Source organism: Salmo salar, chromosome 11 (genome assembly GCF_965601325.2).
Source record: "Salmo salar chromosome 11, fSalSal1, whole genome shotgun sequence".
NCBI lineage: Eukaryota > Metazoa > Chordata > Actinopteri > Salmoniformes > Salmonidae > Salmo > Salmo salar.
The window spans coordinates 47487582-47501184 of record NC_138301.1 but is presented as its reverse complement, the minus strand read 5'-3'; the positions used below and the strand labels follow the sequence as shown (position 1 = coordinate 47501184).

General features: G+C 46.9%; 1 protein-coding gene across 2 annotated transcripts in view; it reads right to left on the bottom strand.

The window, feature by feature from the left end:
* Positions 1-397: 397 nt before the first annotated feature.
* The window catches only part of LOC106593560 (WASP homolog-associated protein with actin, membranes and microtubules), a 29530-nt gene continuing 16324 nt past the window's right edge, over positions 398-13603 (bottom strand). The window contains exons 5-12 of one of the 2 annotated variants that reach the window (XM_082957999.1): positions 12254-12422; positions 9435-9448; positions 9062-9235; positions 6120-6206; positions 5302-5397; positions 4786-5200; positions 4059-4210; positions 398-2084 (exon numbers count right to left, since the gene is read on the bottom strand). In XM_082957999.1, coding sequence (XP_082814125.1) covers positions 1923-2084; positions 4059-4210; positions 4786-5200; positions 5302-5397; positions 6120-6206; positions 9062-9235; positions 9435-9448; positions 12254-12422 — 1269 coding nt within the window. In that variant the 3' untranslated portion in view covers positions 398-1922. Of the gene's footprint in view, positions 2085-4058; positions 4211-4785; positions 5201-5301; positions 5398-6119; positions 6207-9061; positions 9250-9434; positions 9449-12253; positions 12423-13603 lie in introns of both variants that reach the window. The other variant, XM_045689649.2, reaches the window with a different exon arrangement.

Sequence of the window (13603 nt, the reverse complement as noted above, 5' to 3'; positions counted from 1 at the left end):
CTCACTCTGATATTCTAACGCGGGTGTGGCTTCGTGACATTGATCAAGAGCAGCTGCTCACCAATTTGACTTCTCCAACACCCCTAGTTAACGTGTGATCTGATTGAATCTAAACCTTGCTAACAAAGCCCAGATCAGAGGCTTCTGGCCTCCTCTCTCTCTACAGAACTGACAATCACCCTAACTGTCAGCACCGGTCTCCTTACCAACCAGGCTCAGCATCTGGACAACGTTGCTGCTGCCCCCTGGGGGATTGAATGTATCCTGGATAGTGTGTTTGTCTATGTCCTAACACTAACCTTCCTCCACATATCACAGTAATGATATGTGAAAATTGGAATGATCAATTATTAGTGTGTTTCCCAGACATAACTGTTGTAAAAGTATATGACAGAAACCTTATTCAACAACAGTTTATTGGTGAATGACAGCTCATAATAACTTACAGTCCCCAAGGCACTTGAGCATAATTTCATAATGTTCTCACTTTAAAATAACACTTAACAGTCGAATGGAAACTGGGTTTGACAGTTTACAATAATTGGCAAACAAAATGCAGCAAAAAATATTAAATCAGTGCACTAACGCTCGTTCATACATTTGGCCATGTTCCAGGTCACCTACATTGCAGTCACGCACCAAATCTTACATATTCAATCATTGGTTAATTTGTGTAAAAGCTGCTGCTTTGCAGGCAGTCTGGAACACGGCCTTTTGTGTCTCCATGACAATCCGGTCAAATCAAGTGCAATGTAATAACGTAGCATCAAAACCAATAGAGAACATGATCATTAGAAATACTAGGGTGAAGTTGCCCCCTAGACACTGACCCAAGGCCAGTTTTAGATTATTCCCCCTAATGGTTAAGGTTGGGATTGGGGGAGAGGAGGCTGATCCTAGAACTGTACCAACGGGGTCAACTTCATCCTACTGTTTAGTTCATGGTGGGAAGTGGTAAACTGGGTAAAGCTCTATTCTGTTCCTTCATTCATGAAGAGCAGAGGTCATACTTAAAGGGTTATTATATCGTCATGGCGATTAATAGGGCATTGTAGGACACAGAAACAGAGTGCACAGTCATCAACATTTCAGTTTCCTCATCAAAGTAAATGTGCCGGAGTTGGCAAACGAGCTCATTTTCATCCGTAGATACAATCATGAAGCAGAAACAAAAAATGATAAAACAAATGATTTCACCAGTTATGCTATGCAGGGTGGACACCAGTTCCAACTGGCACTAGACAAACAAAACATTAAGGGAGATATAGTAGTGTAATACGACGACTAACTGAACATCCTGGCACAGTTACAGTAAGCATTTCACGGTAAAGGTCTACACCTGTTGTATTCAGCATTACACGGTACACCTGTTGTATTCGGCGACATATGACAAATAAGATTTGATTTGATCACGCTACAGGGGCCTGCAACCATAGACAGAATCTATTTCACCCTATTTCTAGATCTGCCACTCTCTCTCTGTAAAGCAGTTGGACAATACTTCAATGTCAAGTCCTCAGGCTAGTTTGCAAACGGAAGACTAGACAAGCATACAAACAAGAATTCCTGAAAATCTGGAATCGGTGGGAGCTTTTTAGCAAGATAACAGCTAGTTTCAAAGCTTAGTGAAAAAGAGGCTGTAGCCTTGAACCCTGGTACCAGGTGGTGGATATTTGGGCACAGTGCTTTAGTTAAATATCTTCAGGGTGTTTAAGATACCATCTCTTCTCTATGGATCACGTTTTACATCAAACAGTAAACCTGCATAATCACACAACTAAACCATTGGCAACATGGTTAACCTATTGATTAGTGAATGTTTTGATTTGTACGTGTGTGTGTGTGCCTATACGTCTGTTTTATGGATGTGTCCATGCGCGTCCGAGTGTCTGTCTGTCCGTGTATACGTCTCCTCTCCTCTCTCAGCTGTCCCACTCAGCGGAGGGCGTGTTGTCCTCTCCTCTCTCCTCATCTTCATCATCCGAGTCAGAGGAGACCTTCTTCATCCTCTGCATGGCTGCCTTGATGCTCTTCTGTAGATCTGTGTCCCTACTGTCCTGGGGCAGGGGCACTGCTGGGACCACCTGGAGGGGACATCACAAAGCAGGGTCATCAGGTTAGCCAGTGGAATCGCTCCAGAGGGCTTCCCATCCTTTCAAGTGTTTGTCACGTGACTCCTACAGTGAAATTCCTTTCTTTCTCAACAATGCAGTAATTAATATCCGTAGTGATCCAAAACATGAATAAAGACAAGTAGAACAAACACAAGTAGCTATATCCAGGGACAGTACCATATTTACAATATATTTACAATAAATACAAGTGAATATGTTGATCCCCTTGTCCTAGAGAGATTTACACGGTTATCAAAACCCCCTATGAGAAATGAGTGGTGGAAAAACATTTGGAACTATTTCCCTGTTTGACCGCTAGGTTTTATGGGTATTATTAATCATACTGTGGCACTCTATACCATTCCCAAAGATGTCATGTAAGGGGGGTGTAATCGGTCCAGAGGAGTTCCAATAGAAGTAATGTAGCAGGGGGTGTAATCGGTCCAGAGGGGTTCCTATAGAAGTAATGTAGAGGGGGGTGTAATCGGGCCAGAGGGGTTCCAATAGAAGTCATGTAGCAGGGGGTGTAATCGGTCCAGAGGGGTTCCAATAGAAGTCATGTTGCAGGGGGTGTAATCGGTCCAGAGGGGTTCCAATAGAAGTCATGTAGCAGGGGGTGTAATCGGTCCAGAGAGGTTCCTATAGAAGTCATGTAGCAGGGGGTGTAATCGGTCCAGAGGGGTTCCTATAGAAGTAATGTAGAGGGGGGTGTAATAGGTCCAGAAGGGTTCCTATAGAAGTAATGTAGAGGGGGGTGTAATCGGTCCAGAGGGGTTCCTATAGAAGTAATGTAGAGGGGGGTGTAATCGGTCCAGAGGGGTTCCTATAGAAGTAATGTAGCAGGGGGTGTAATCGGTCCAGAGGGGTTCCTATAGAAGTAATGTAGAGGGGGGTGTAATAGGTCCAGAAGGGTTCCTATAGAAGTAATGTAGAGGGGGGTGTAATCGGTCCAGAGGGGTTCCTATAGAAGTAATGTAGAGGGGGGTGTAATCGGTCCAGAGGGGTTCCTATAGAAGTAATGTAGCAGGGGGTGTAATCGGTCCAGAGGGGTTCCTATAGAAGTAATGTAGCAGGGGGTGTAATCGGTCCAGAGGGGTTCCTATAGAAGTAATGTAGGAGGGGGTGTAATAGGTCCAGAGGGGTTCCTATAGAAGTCATGTAGCAGGGGGTGTAATCGGTCCAGAGGGGTTCCTATAGAAGTCATGTAGCAGGGGGTGTAATAGGTCCAGAGGGGTTCCTATAGAAGTAATGTAGCAGGGGGTGTAATGGTCCAGAGGGGTTCCTATAGAAGTAATGTAGCAGGGGGTGTAATCGGTCCAGAGGGGTTCCTATAGAAGTAATGTAGCAGGGGTGTAATAGGTCCAGAGGGGTTCCTATAGAAGTAATGTAGCAGGGGGTGTAATAGGTCCAGAGGGGTTCCTATAGAAGTCATGTAGCAGGGGGTGTAATAGGTCCAGAGGGGTTCCTATAGAAGTAATGTAGCAGGGGGTGTAATGGTTCCTATAGAAGTAATGTAGAGGGTTGTGGTGGACACAGAGCAGGTCACTGATAAACATTCAGAAATAACTTTATTTTCTGGCTCATCAAGAAAGTTCAACTTGAACAATTAATTATGCCATGCTCTTTTTTATGCCAAGTCACTTATTGAGCCATTATGTAACATAGCTTCATGGCTAACTCCTGCACATTGTCATTAATGTGATGTAACATAGCTTCATGGCTAACTCTTGCACATTGTCATTAATGTGATGTAACATAGCTTCATGGCTAACTCTTGCACATTGTCATTAATGTGATGTAACATAGCTTCATGGCTAACTCCTGCACATTGTCATTAATGTGATGTAACATAGCTTCATGGCTAACTCCTGCACATTGTCATTAATGTGATGTAACATAGCTTCATGGCTAACTCCTGCACATTGTCATTAATGTGATGCTGACCTTGCGTAGTTTGACCCCAAGTCTGATGGCAGACATTATGTTATCCCTGAGGTCGCCATCGGAGGGCGCCAGGCAGGGACCAGGAGGGGGCTGGACACGACGCAGCCTGACCTGACCACGCTGTAATGATGCCAACACCTCGTCCATAGAACCTGGAGGGAGAAGAAGCAGAGAGAAAGGGGGGGAAAGAAAGGTGGGAAAGAGAAACGAGAGAGAAAGAGAGAGAGAAGCAGGGAAAGAAAGGTGGGAGAGAGAGAAACAGAGGGATGGAGAAGAAGCAGGGGAGAGAGAGAAACAGAGGGATGGAGAAGAAGCAGGGGAAGAAAGGTGGGAGAGAGAGAAACGAGAGAGAAGAAGCAGGGGAAGAAAGGTGGGAGAGAGAGAAACAGAGGGAGAAGAAGCAGGGGAAGAAAGGTGGGAGAGAGAAGAAGCAGGGGAAGAAAGGTGGGAGAGAGAGAAACAGAGGGATGGAGAAGAAGCAGGGGAAGAAAGGTGGGAGAGAGAGAAACGAGAGAGAAGAAGCAGGGGAAGAAAGGTGGGAGAGAGAGAGAACAGATACGGAAAGAGAGTAGAAGCTGTCAAGAGAGCTGTCACAAGGTGCAGCTACAGTAGAAACTTGTAGAAGACAGAGAGTTTCCCTTTTTACCACAGTAGGAGAAATAATGAGCCAGGACAAGTAGCTACTGCATCAGAAACAGATTGTCATTGGAAGGTGGATCATTCTCACCTAGGTTCTGTTTCAGGGTCGTTTTGGCAGGGAAGGGAGCGGCCTCTTTCTCACTGAGAGGCATGGGGGAGTCCCCTACCTCTGTGAGGGCAGGGAGGGGTGGAGGTGGAGGAGGTGGGGGTAGGGGAGGAGGAGGAGGAGGGGGAGGAGGAGAGGAGGTCTGAGGTGGGGGTACAGCTGTAGTGGGAGGTGTAGTTGGCAGAGGTGAAGGAGAAGGGAGAGGAGGAGTGAAGATTTGGATGGGGAGGTCTTTAGGTTTGAGTTTCCTGGGGGTCTTTCTGGGGGCGGCCCCATTAGATGAAGGGGAGGGGCCGATGCTAATGATTGACAGAGGCTGGGAGAGGTCGGAACACTGCGGCTCCCTGGCAGCCATCTTGGATCGTGGAGTCTTCAGGACGTAACTTCCCTGTCGCTTCTACAGGAAAGACAGCAGGAAAACACTTCAGCAACACATCCTTCCTATCTTCCTTTAATCCCTCCATCCATGAGAGGATAAGTGATGGGTTGACTGATTACCTCTCTGAAGGAGCGTAGCCTGCTCAGGGTTCTCTCTCTCTCCTGGTCCATCCACTCCTTCCTCCTCTCTTCCTCCTCTCTCCTCTTCTCTCTCTTCTGGAGGGACATGGAGGGAAATAAGACAAGACTGGTGGAATCAACTGAGATAGTTACCCCACTGCTTTAGGAACATTTTAGGTAGCTATATAAGAGACAGAAACGGAGAGAGAGAGAGACAGAGATCATGTAAACTGAGGATGGTGTCTCCAGTGTGGGTGTTTCCGTGGGTGGGTTTGCCCTCGTTACTATGGTAACTCACCAGGGCTACTCCGTGGTGCTGGGTAAAGGGTTCCTTTAACAGCGTGTGTGCGTGTTGTCATGGTAACTCACCAGGGCTACTCCGTGGTGCTGGGTTAAGGGATCCTTTAAGAGCGTTTTGTCATAGTAACTCACCAGGGCTACTCCGTGGTGCTGCGTTAAGGGATCCTTTAAGAGCGTTTTGTCATAGTAACTCACCAGGGCTACTCTGTGGTGCTGGGTAAAGGGTTCCTTTAAGAGCGTTTTGTCATAGTAACTCACCAGGGCTACTCCGTGGTGCTGGGTAAAGGGTTCCTTTAAGAGCGTTTTGTCATAGTAACTCACCAGGGCTACTCCGTGGTGCTGGGTAAAGGGTTCCTTTAAGAGCGTTTTGTCATAGTAACTCACCAGGGCTACTCCGTGGTGCTGGGTAAAGGGTTCCTTTAAGAGCGTTTTGTCATAGTAACTCACCAGGGCTACTCTGTGGTGCTGGGTAAAGGGTTCCTTTAAGAGCGTGTGTGTGTGTTGTCATGGTAACTCACCAGGGCTACTCCGTGGTGCTGGGTAAAGTGAGTGGAGCTGTGCTGGGCCGCACGGTGCTTCTGCTCGTTAGCCTCCACACACTGATCCTGTAACACACCACACCATGTTACACACACACACACCACCACGTTACAACATCACACACACACCACGTTACACCACCACACAGACACCACGTTACACCACAACACAGACACCACGTTACACCACAACACAGACACCACGTTACACCACACAGCACACGACACCACGACACCACACACGACACCATGTTACACACAACACAGACACCACAACACAGACACCACGTTACACCACAACACAGACACCACAACACAGACACCACGTTACACCACAACACAGACACCACGTTACACACAACACAGACACCACGTTACACCACAACACAGACACCACAACACAGACACCACGTTACACACAACACAGACACCACGTTACACACAACACAGACACCACATTACACCACAACACAGACACCACGTTACACACAACACAGACACCACGTTACACCACAACACAGACACCACGTTACACACCGCACCCCCGACACCACAACACAGACACCACGTTACACACAACACAGACACCACAACACAGACACCACCCGCCCCGTTACACACAATACAGACACCACAACACAGACACCACAACACAGACACCACGTTACAACACAGACACCACGTTACACCACGACACCGACACCACGTTACACCACAACACAGACACCACGTTACACCACAACACAGACACCACAACACAGACACCACAACACAGACACCACAACACAGACACCACGACACCACCCGACACCATGTTACAAACAACACAGACACCACAACACAGACACCACGTTACACCACAACACAGACACCAAGTTACACCACAACACAGACACCACGTTACACACAACACAGACACCACGTTACACAACACAGACACCACAACACAGACACCACGTTACACAACACAGACACCACGTTACACACAACACAGACACCACATTACACCACAACACAGACACCACGTTACACACAACACAGACACCACGTTACACACAACACAGACACCACAACACAGACACCACGTTACACCACAACACAGACACCACAACAGACACCACGTTACACCACAACACAGACACCACGTTACACCACAACACAGACACCACAACACAGACACCACGTTACACCACAACACAGACACCATGTTACACCACAACACAGACACCATGTTACACACAACACAGACACCACAACACAGACACCACGTTACACCACACAACAGACACCACGTTACACACAACACAGACACCACGTTACACCACAACACAGACACCACGTTACACCACAACACAGACACCACGTTACACACAACACAGACACCACAACACAGACACAAGTTACAACACAACAGACACCACAACACAGACACAAGTTACAACACAGACACCACGTTACACACAGACACCACAACACAGACACAAGTTACAACACAACACAGACACCACGTTACACACATGAGGCGTTAAGTTAGAACAGTCTAAATGTTTAGGAGGAACTTTATTACAGGTTTGTCAGGAAGGGGTACCTTCTTATTGTGGAGGTAGGTTAACACACACCCCCTGGTACCTTCTTATTGTGGAGGTAGGTTAACACCCACCCCCTGGTACCTTCTTATTGTGGAGGTAGGTTAACACCCACCCCCTGGTACCTTCTTGTTGTGGAGGTAGGTTAACACCCCCCTGGTACCTTCTTATTGTGGAGGTAGGTTAACACACCCCCTGGTACCTTCTTGTTGTGGAGGTAGGTTAACACCCACCCCCTGGTACCTTCTTATTGTGGAGGTAGGTTAACACACACACACACCCTTGTACATTCTTATTGTGGAGGTAGGTTAACACACACCCCCTGGTACCTTCTTGTTGTGGAGGTAGGTTAACACACCCCCTGGTACCTTCTTGTTGTGGAGGTAGGTTAACACACCCCCTGGTACCTTCTTATTGTGGAGGTAGGTTAACACCCACCCCCTGGTACCTTCTTGTTGTGGAGGTAGGTTAACACACACACACCCCCTGGTACCTTCTTATTGTGGAGGTAGGTTAACACACACCCCCTGGTACCTTCTTGTTGTGGAGGTAGGTTAACACACCCCCCCTGGTACCTTCTTGTTGTGGAGGTAGGTTAACACACCCCCCCTGGTACCTTCTTATTGTGGAGGTAGGTTAACACACACCCCCTGGTACCTTCTTGTTGTGGAGGTAGGTTAACACACACACACCCACCCCCTGGTACCTTCTTGTTGTGGAGGTAGGTTAACACACACACACCCACCCCCTGGTACCTTCTTATTGTGGAGGTAGGTTAACACACACCCACCCCCTGGCACCTTCTTATTGTGGAGGTAGGTTAACACACACCCACCCCCTGGCACCTTCTTATTGTGGAGGTAGGTTAACACACACCCCCTGGTACCTTCTTGTTGTGGAGGTAGGTTAACACACACCCCCTGGTACCTTCTTATTGTGGAGGTAGGTTAACACACATCCCCTGGTACCTTCTTGTTGTGTAGGTAGGTTAACACACACACACACCCCCTGGTACCTTCTTATTGTGGAGGTAGGTTAACACACCCCCTGGTACCTTCTTGTTGTGGAGGTAGGTTAACACACCCCCTGGTACCTTCTTATTGTGGAGGTAGGTTAACACACCCCCTGGTACCTTCTTATTGTGGAGGTAGGTTAACACACCCCCTGGTACCTTCTTGTTGTGGAGGTAGGTTAACACACCCTCTGGTACCTTCTTATTGTGGAGGTAGGTTAACACACCCCCTGGTACCTTCTTGTTGTGGAGGTAGGTTAACACACCCCCTGGTACCTTCTTATTGTGGAGGTAGGTTAACACACACACCATCCCCACGGTACCTTCTTGTTGCGGAGGTATGCGCGGCGGGCACAGATGTTCCCTCTCTTGGCTTCCAGCTGCTGTAGGCGTCGCCCCAGGTGATTGACAGGTGAGTGGGTGGGGTCTAAAGGTGCAGCTGTCTGTGATAGGCTTTGGAGCTCCTCTGGATCCTCACACACATCATAATACACCACCTCCTCCTTCAGCTCTGAAACACACAACACACCACCTCTTTCAGCTCTGAAACACACACACACCATAATACACCACCTCTTTCAGCTCTGAAACATACACACCATAATACACCACCTCCCCTTTCAGCTCTGAAACACACACCATAATACACCACCTCATCTTTCAGCTCTGAAACACACACACACCATAATACACCACCTCCTCTTTCAGCTCTGAAACACACACAGACCATAATACACCTCCTCCTCTTTCAGCTCAAACACACCATAATACACCACCTCCTCTTTCAGCTCCGAAACACACACCACCTCTTTCAGCTCTGAAACACACACACCATAATACACCTCCTCCTCTTTCAGCTCTGAAACACACACACACCATAATACACCTCCTCCTCTTTCAGCTCTGAAACACACACACACCATAATACACCTCCTCCTCTTTCAGCTCAAACACACACCACACCATAATACACCTCCTCCTCTTTCAGCTCAAACACACACACACACCATAATACTCCTCTTTCAGCTCAAACACACACACACACACCATAATGCACCACCTCCTTTTTCAGCTCAAACACACACACACCATAATACACCACCTCTTTCAGCTCAAAACACACACCATAATAGACCACCTTTTTAAGCTCTGAAACACACATCATAATACACCACCTCCTCTTTCAGCTCAAAACACACACCATAATACACCACCTCCTCTTTCAGCTCTGAAACACACACCATAATACACCACCTCCTTTTTCAGCTCTGAAACACACACCATAATACACCTCCTCCTCTTTCAGCTCAAACACACCATAATACACCACCTTTTTCAGCTCTGAAACACACATCATAATACACCACCTCCTCTTTCAGCTCAAAACACACACCATAATACACCACCTCCTCTTTCAGCTTTGAAACACACACCACCCCCTCCTTTTTCAGCTCTGAAACACACACCATAATACACCTCCTCCTCTTTCAGCTCAAACACACCACCTCCTTTTTCAGCTCTGAAACACACACCATAATACACCTCCTCCTCTTTCAGCTCAAACACACCATAATACACCACCTCCTTTTTCAGCTCTGAAACACACACCATAATACACCTCCTCCTCTTTCAGCTCAAACACACCATAATACACCACCTTTTTCAGCTCTGAAACACACATCATAATACACCACCTCCTCTTTCAGCTCAAAACACACACCATAATACACCACCTCCTCTTTCAGCTTTGAAACACACACCATAATACACCACCTCCTTTTTCAGCTCTGAAACACACACCATAATACACCTCCTCCTCTTTCAGCTCAAACACACCACCTCCTTTTTCAGCTCTGAAACACACACCATAATACACCTCCTCCTCTTTCAGCTCAAACACACCATAATACACCACCTCCTTTTTCAGCTCTGAAACACACACCATAATACACCACCTCCTCTTTCAGCTCTGAAACACACACCATAATACACCACCTCCTCTTTCAGCTCTGAAACACACACCATAATACACCTCCTCCTCTTTCAGCTCTGAAACACACACCATAATACACTTCTCTTTCAGCTCTGAAACAAACACACCATAACGCACCACCTCCTCTTTCAGCTCTGAAACACACACCATAATACACCACCTCCTCTTTCAGCTCTGAAACACACCATAATACACCTCCTCCTCTTTCAGCTCTGAAGCACACACCATAATACACTTCTCTTTCAGCTCTGAAACACACACATCATAATACACCTCCTCTTTCAGCTCTGAAACACACACATCATAATACACCTCCTCTTTCAGCTCTGAAACATTCTCTCAGGTGTTCTCTCATTGATGCCACGGAGTGTGAACTCTTCTAAATCTCTGTTGACACAATCTGATAAGCAGACATCTGTCGCTTCCCATCTCCTCTTCCTCTGTTGTTCTCTCCCTCCCTGTTGCTCCCTTTCTCCATCTCCTTCCTCTCTCTGCCCTCCCCCTCTCCCCCCCCGCACTCCTCCTCTCTGTTGCTTTTTCTCTCCTTCCCCCTGCACTCCTTCTCTCCCTCCCCCCACTCTGTCGCTCCTTATCTCCCTCCCTCCGCACTCCTCTCTCTGTCGCTCCTTCATTCCCTCCCCCCGCACTCCTCTGTTGCTGCTTCTCTCCCCCCCACTCTGTCGCTCCTTCTCTCCCTCCCCCTGCACTCCTCTCTCTGTCGCTCCTTCTCTCCCTCCCCCGACTCTGTCACTCCTTCTCTCCCTCCCCTCCACTCTGTTGCTCCTTCTCTCCCTCCCCCCCACTCTGTCGCTCCTTCTCTCCCTCACCCCTGCGCTCCTTCTCTCCCTCCTCTCTGTCACTCCTTCCCTCCACACTTCTCTCTCTGTCGCTCCTTCTCTCCCTCCCCCCGCACTCCTCTCTCTGTCGCTCCTTCTTCTCTCCCTCCCACTCTCCCTGCACTCCTCTCTGTCACTCCTTCACTCCCTCCTCTTCTCCGTCGCGCCTTCTCTCCCTCCCCCCGCACTCCTCTCCCTATTTTGCTCCCACTCTGTCTTTCACCCTCCTCTTTTCTGTTGCTTTCTCTCTCTTTTCATCGGGGAAGAACAATGAAGTGGTAGGGGGTTGCTGCCTTCCTCTCTCATGTTATAAAAATACATCTAGACTCTAGAGCCAAGTACTCTAAGCCATGCCAAGGATGGAAGACACAGTAACACACACACACCCTTGGAAACAAACAGTATTTTCCCCATGGGCAGTAATTAAAGAATTTACATGCAGAAAATATGCTTGTGTGACATTATTTCTCATCCAGTGGCACAGCAGAAGCAGATATCTATCTACGGACAGTAGGGGAAGCTAGGCTGCTCTTCTAGAACCACAGACATCTGATGTCAATGAGATTTCAGACTGGCATCTTTAGTCATTTTTAAAACTCTGAACATTTTGCATTGCATTTTGAAAAATCTAAATGTATAGATCTGTGCTTACCGAGCCTGTGTGTGTGCGCGTGTCTGTAACCTACCTTTGATCTGGCGTCGCAGGGTGTCGATCTGAGCGACCAATAGAAGCTCTTCGTTCTTGAGGATCTCAAACTTGGCATCGTAGAGTTCTAGCTGAGCCTCATAGTACTGAAGCTCTAGGTTATCTACTGTCTCTGGTCCCCTCTGGTCCTGGCCAGACAGACCTCCCATCTAGGATACAATATAGAAAACTATGGTTATAACAGCTCCAGTATGGTTATAACACTACATAACATAGTACTGAAGCTCTAGGTTATCTACTGTCTCTGGTCCTGGCCAGACAGACCTCCCATCTAGGATACAATATAGAAGACTATGGTTATAACACTACATAGCATAGTACTGAAGCTCTAGGTTATCTACTGTCTCTGGTCCTGGCCAGACAGACCTCCCATCTAGGATACAATATAGAACACTATGGTTATAACAGCTCCAGTATGGTTATAACACTACATAACATAGTACTGAAGCTCTAGGTTATCTACTGTCTCTGGTCCTGGCCAGACAGACCTCCCATCTAGGATACAATATAGAAGACTATGGTTATAACACTACATAGCATAGTACTGAAGCTCTAGGTTATCTACTGTCTCTGGTCCTGGCCAGACAGACCTCCCATCTAGGATACAATATAGAACACTATGGTTATAACAGCTCCAGTATGGTTATAACACTACATAACATCTAGGATAGAATATAGAACACTATGGTTATAACAGTTCCAGTATGGTTATAACAGTCTAGGATAGAATATAGAACACTATGGTTATAACAGCTCCAGTATGGTTATAACACTACATAACATAACCTAGATCTTCAGTACTATCTACTGTCTCTGGTTCACTCCGGTCCTGGCCAGACAGACCTCCCATCTAGGATACAATATCGAACACTATGGTTATAACAGTTCTAGTATGGTTATAACACTACATAACATCTAATATAGAATATAGAACACTGTTTATAACAGTTCCAGTATGGTTACAACACTACATAACAGTCTAGGACAGAACAGTATATAGGTATATATCATTGTATGGTTGTTAGAACTCACAACACAACATAGTATAATATAGTATGTGGTTGACTTAGGCAGGAGCTCACTGGAGCTGAGTACCAGCACCTCAAATGTCCTACTGCTGGAGTACCTGTTCCTCTTATAGAATATTAACTAGAAACTACTGCTGGAGCACCTGTTCCTCTTATAGAATATTAACTAGAAACTACTGCTGGAGCTCCTGTTCCTCTTATAGAATATTAACTAGAAACTACTGTGGAGCACCTGTTCCTCTTATAGAATATTAACTAGAAACTACTGCTGGAGCTCCTGTTCCTCTTATAGAATATTAACT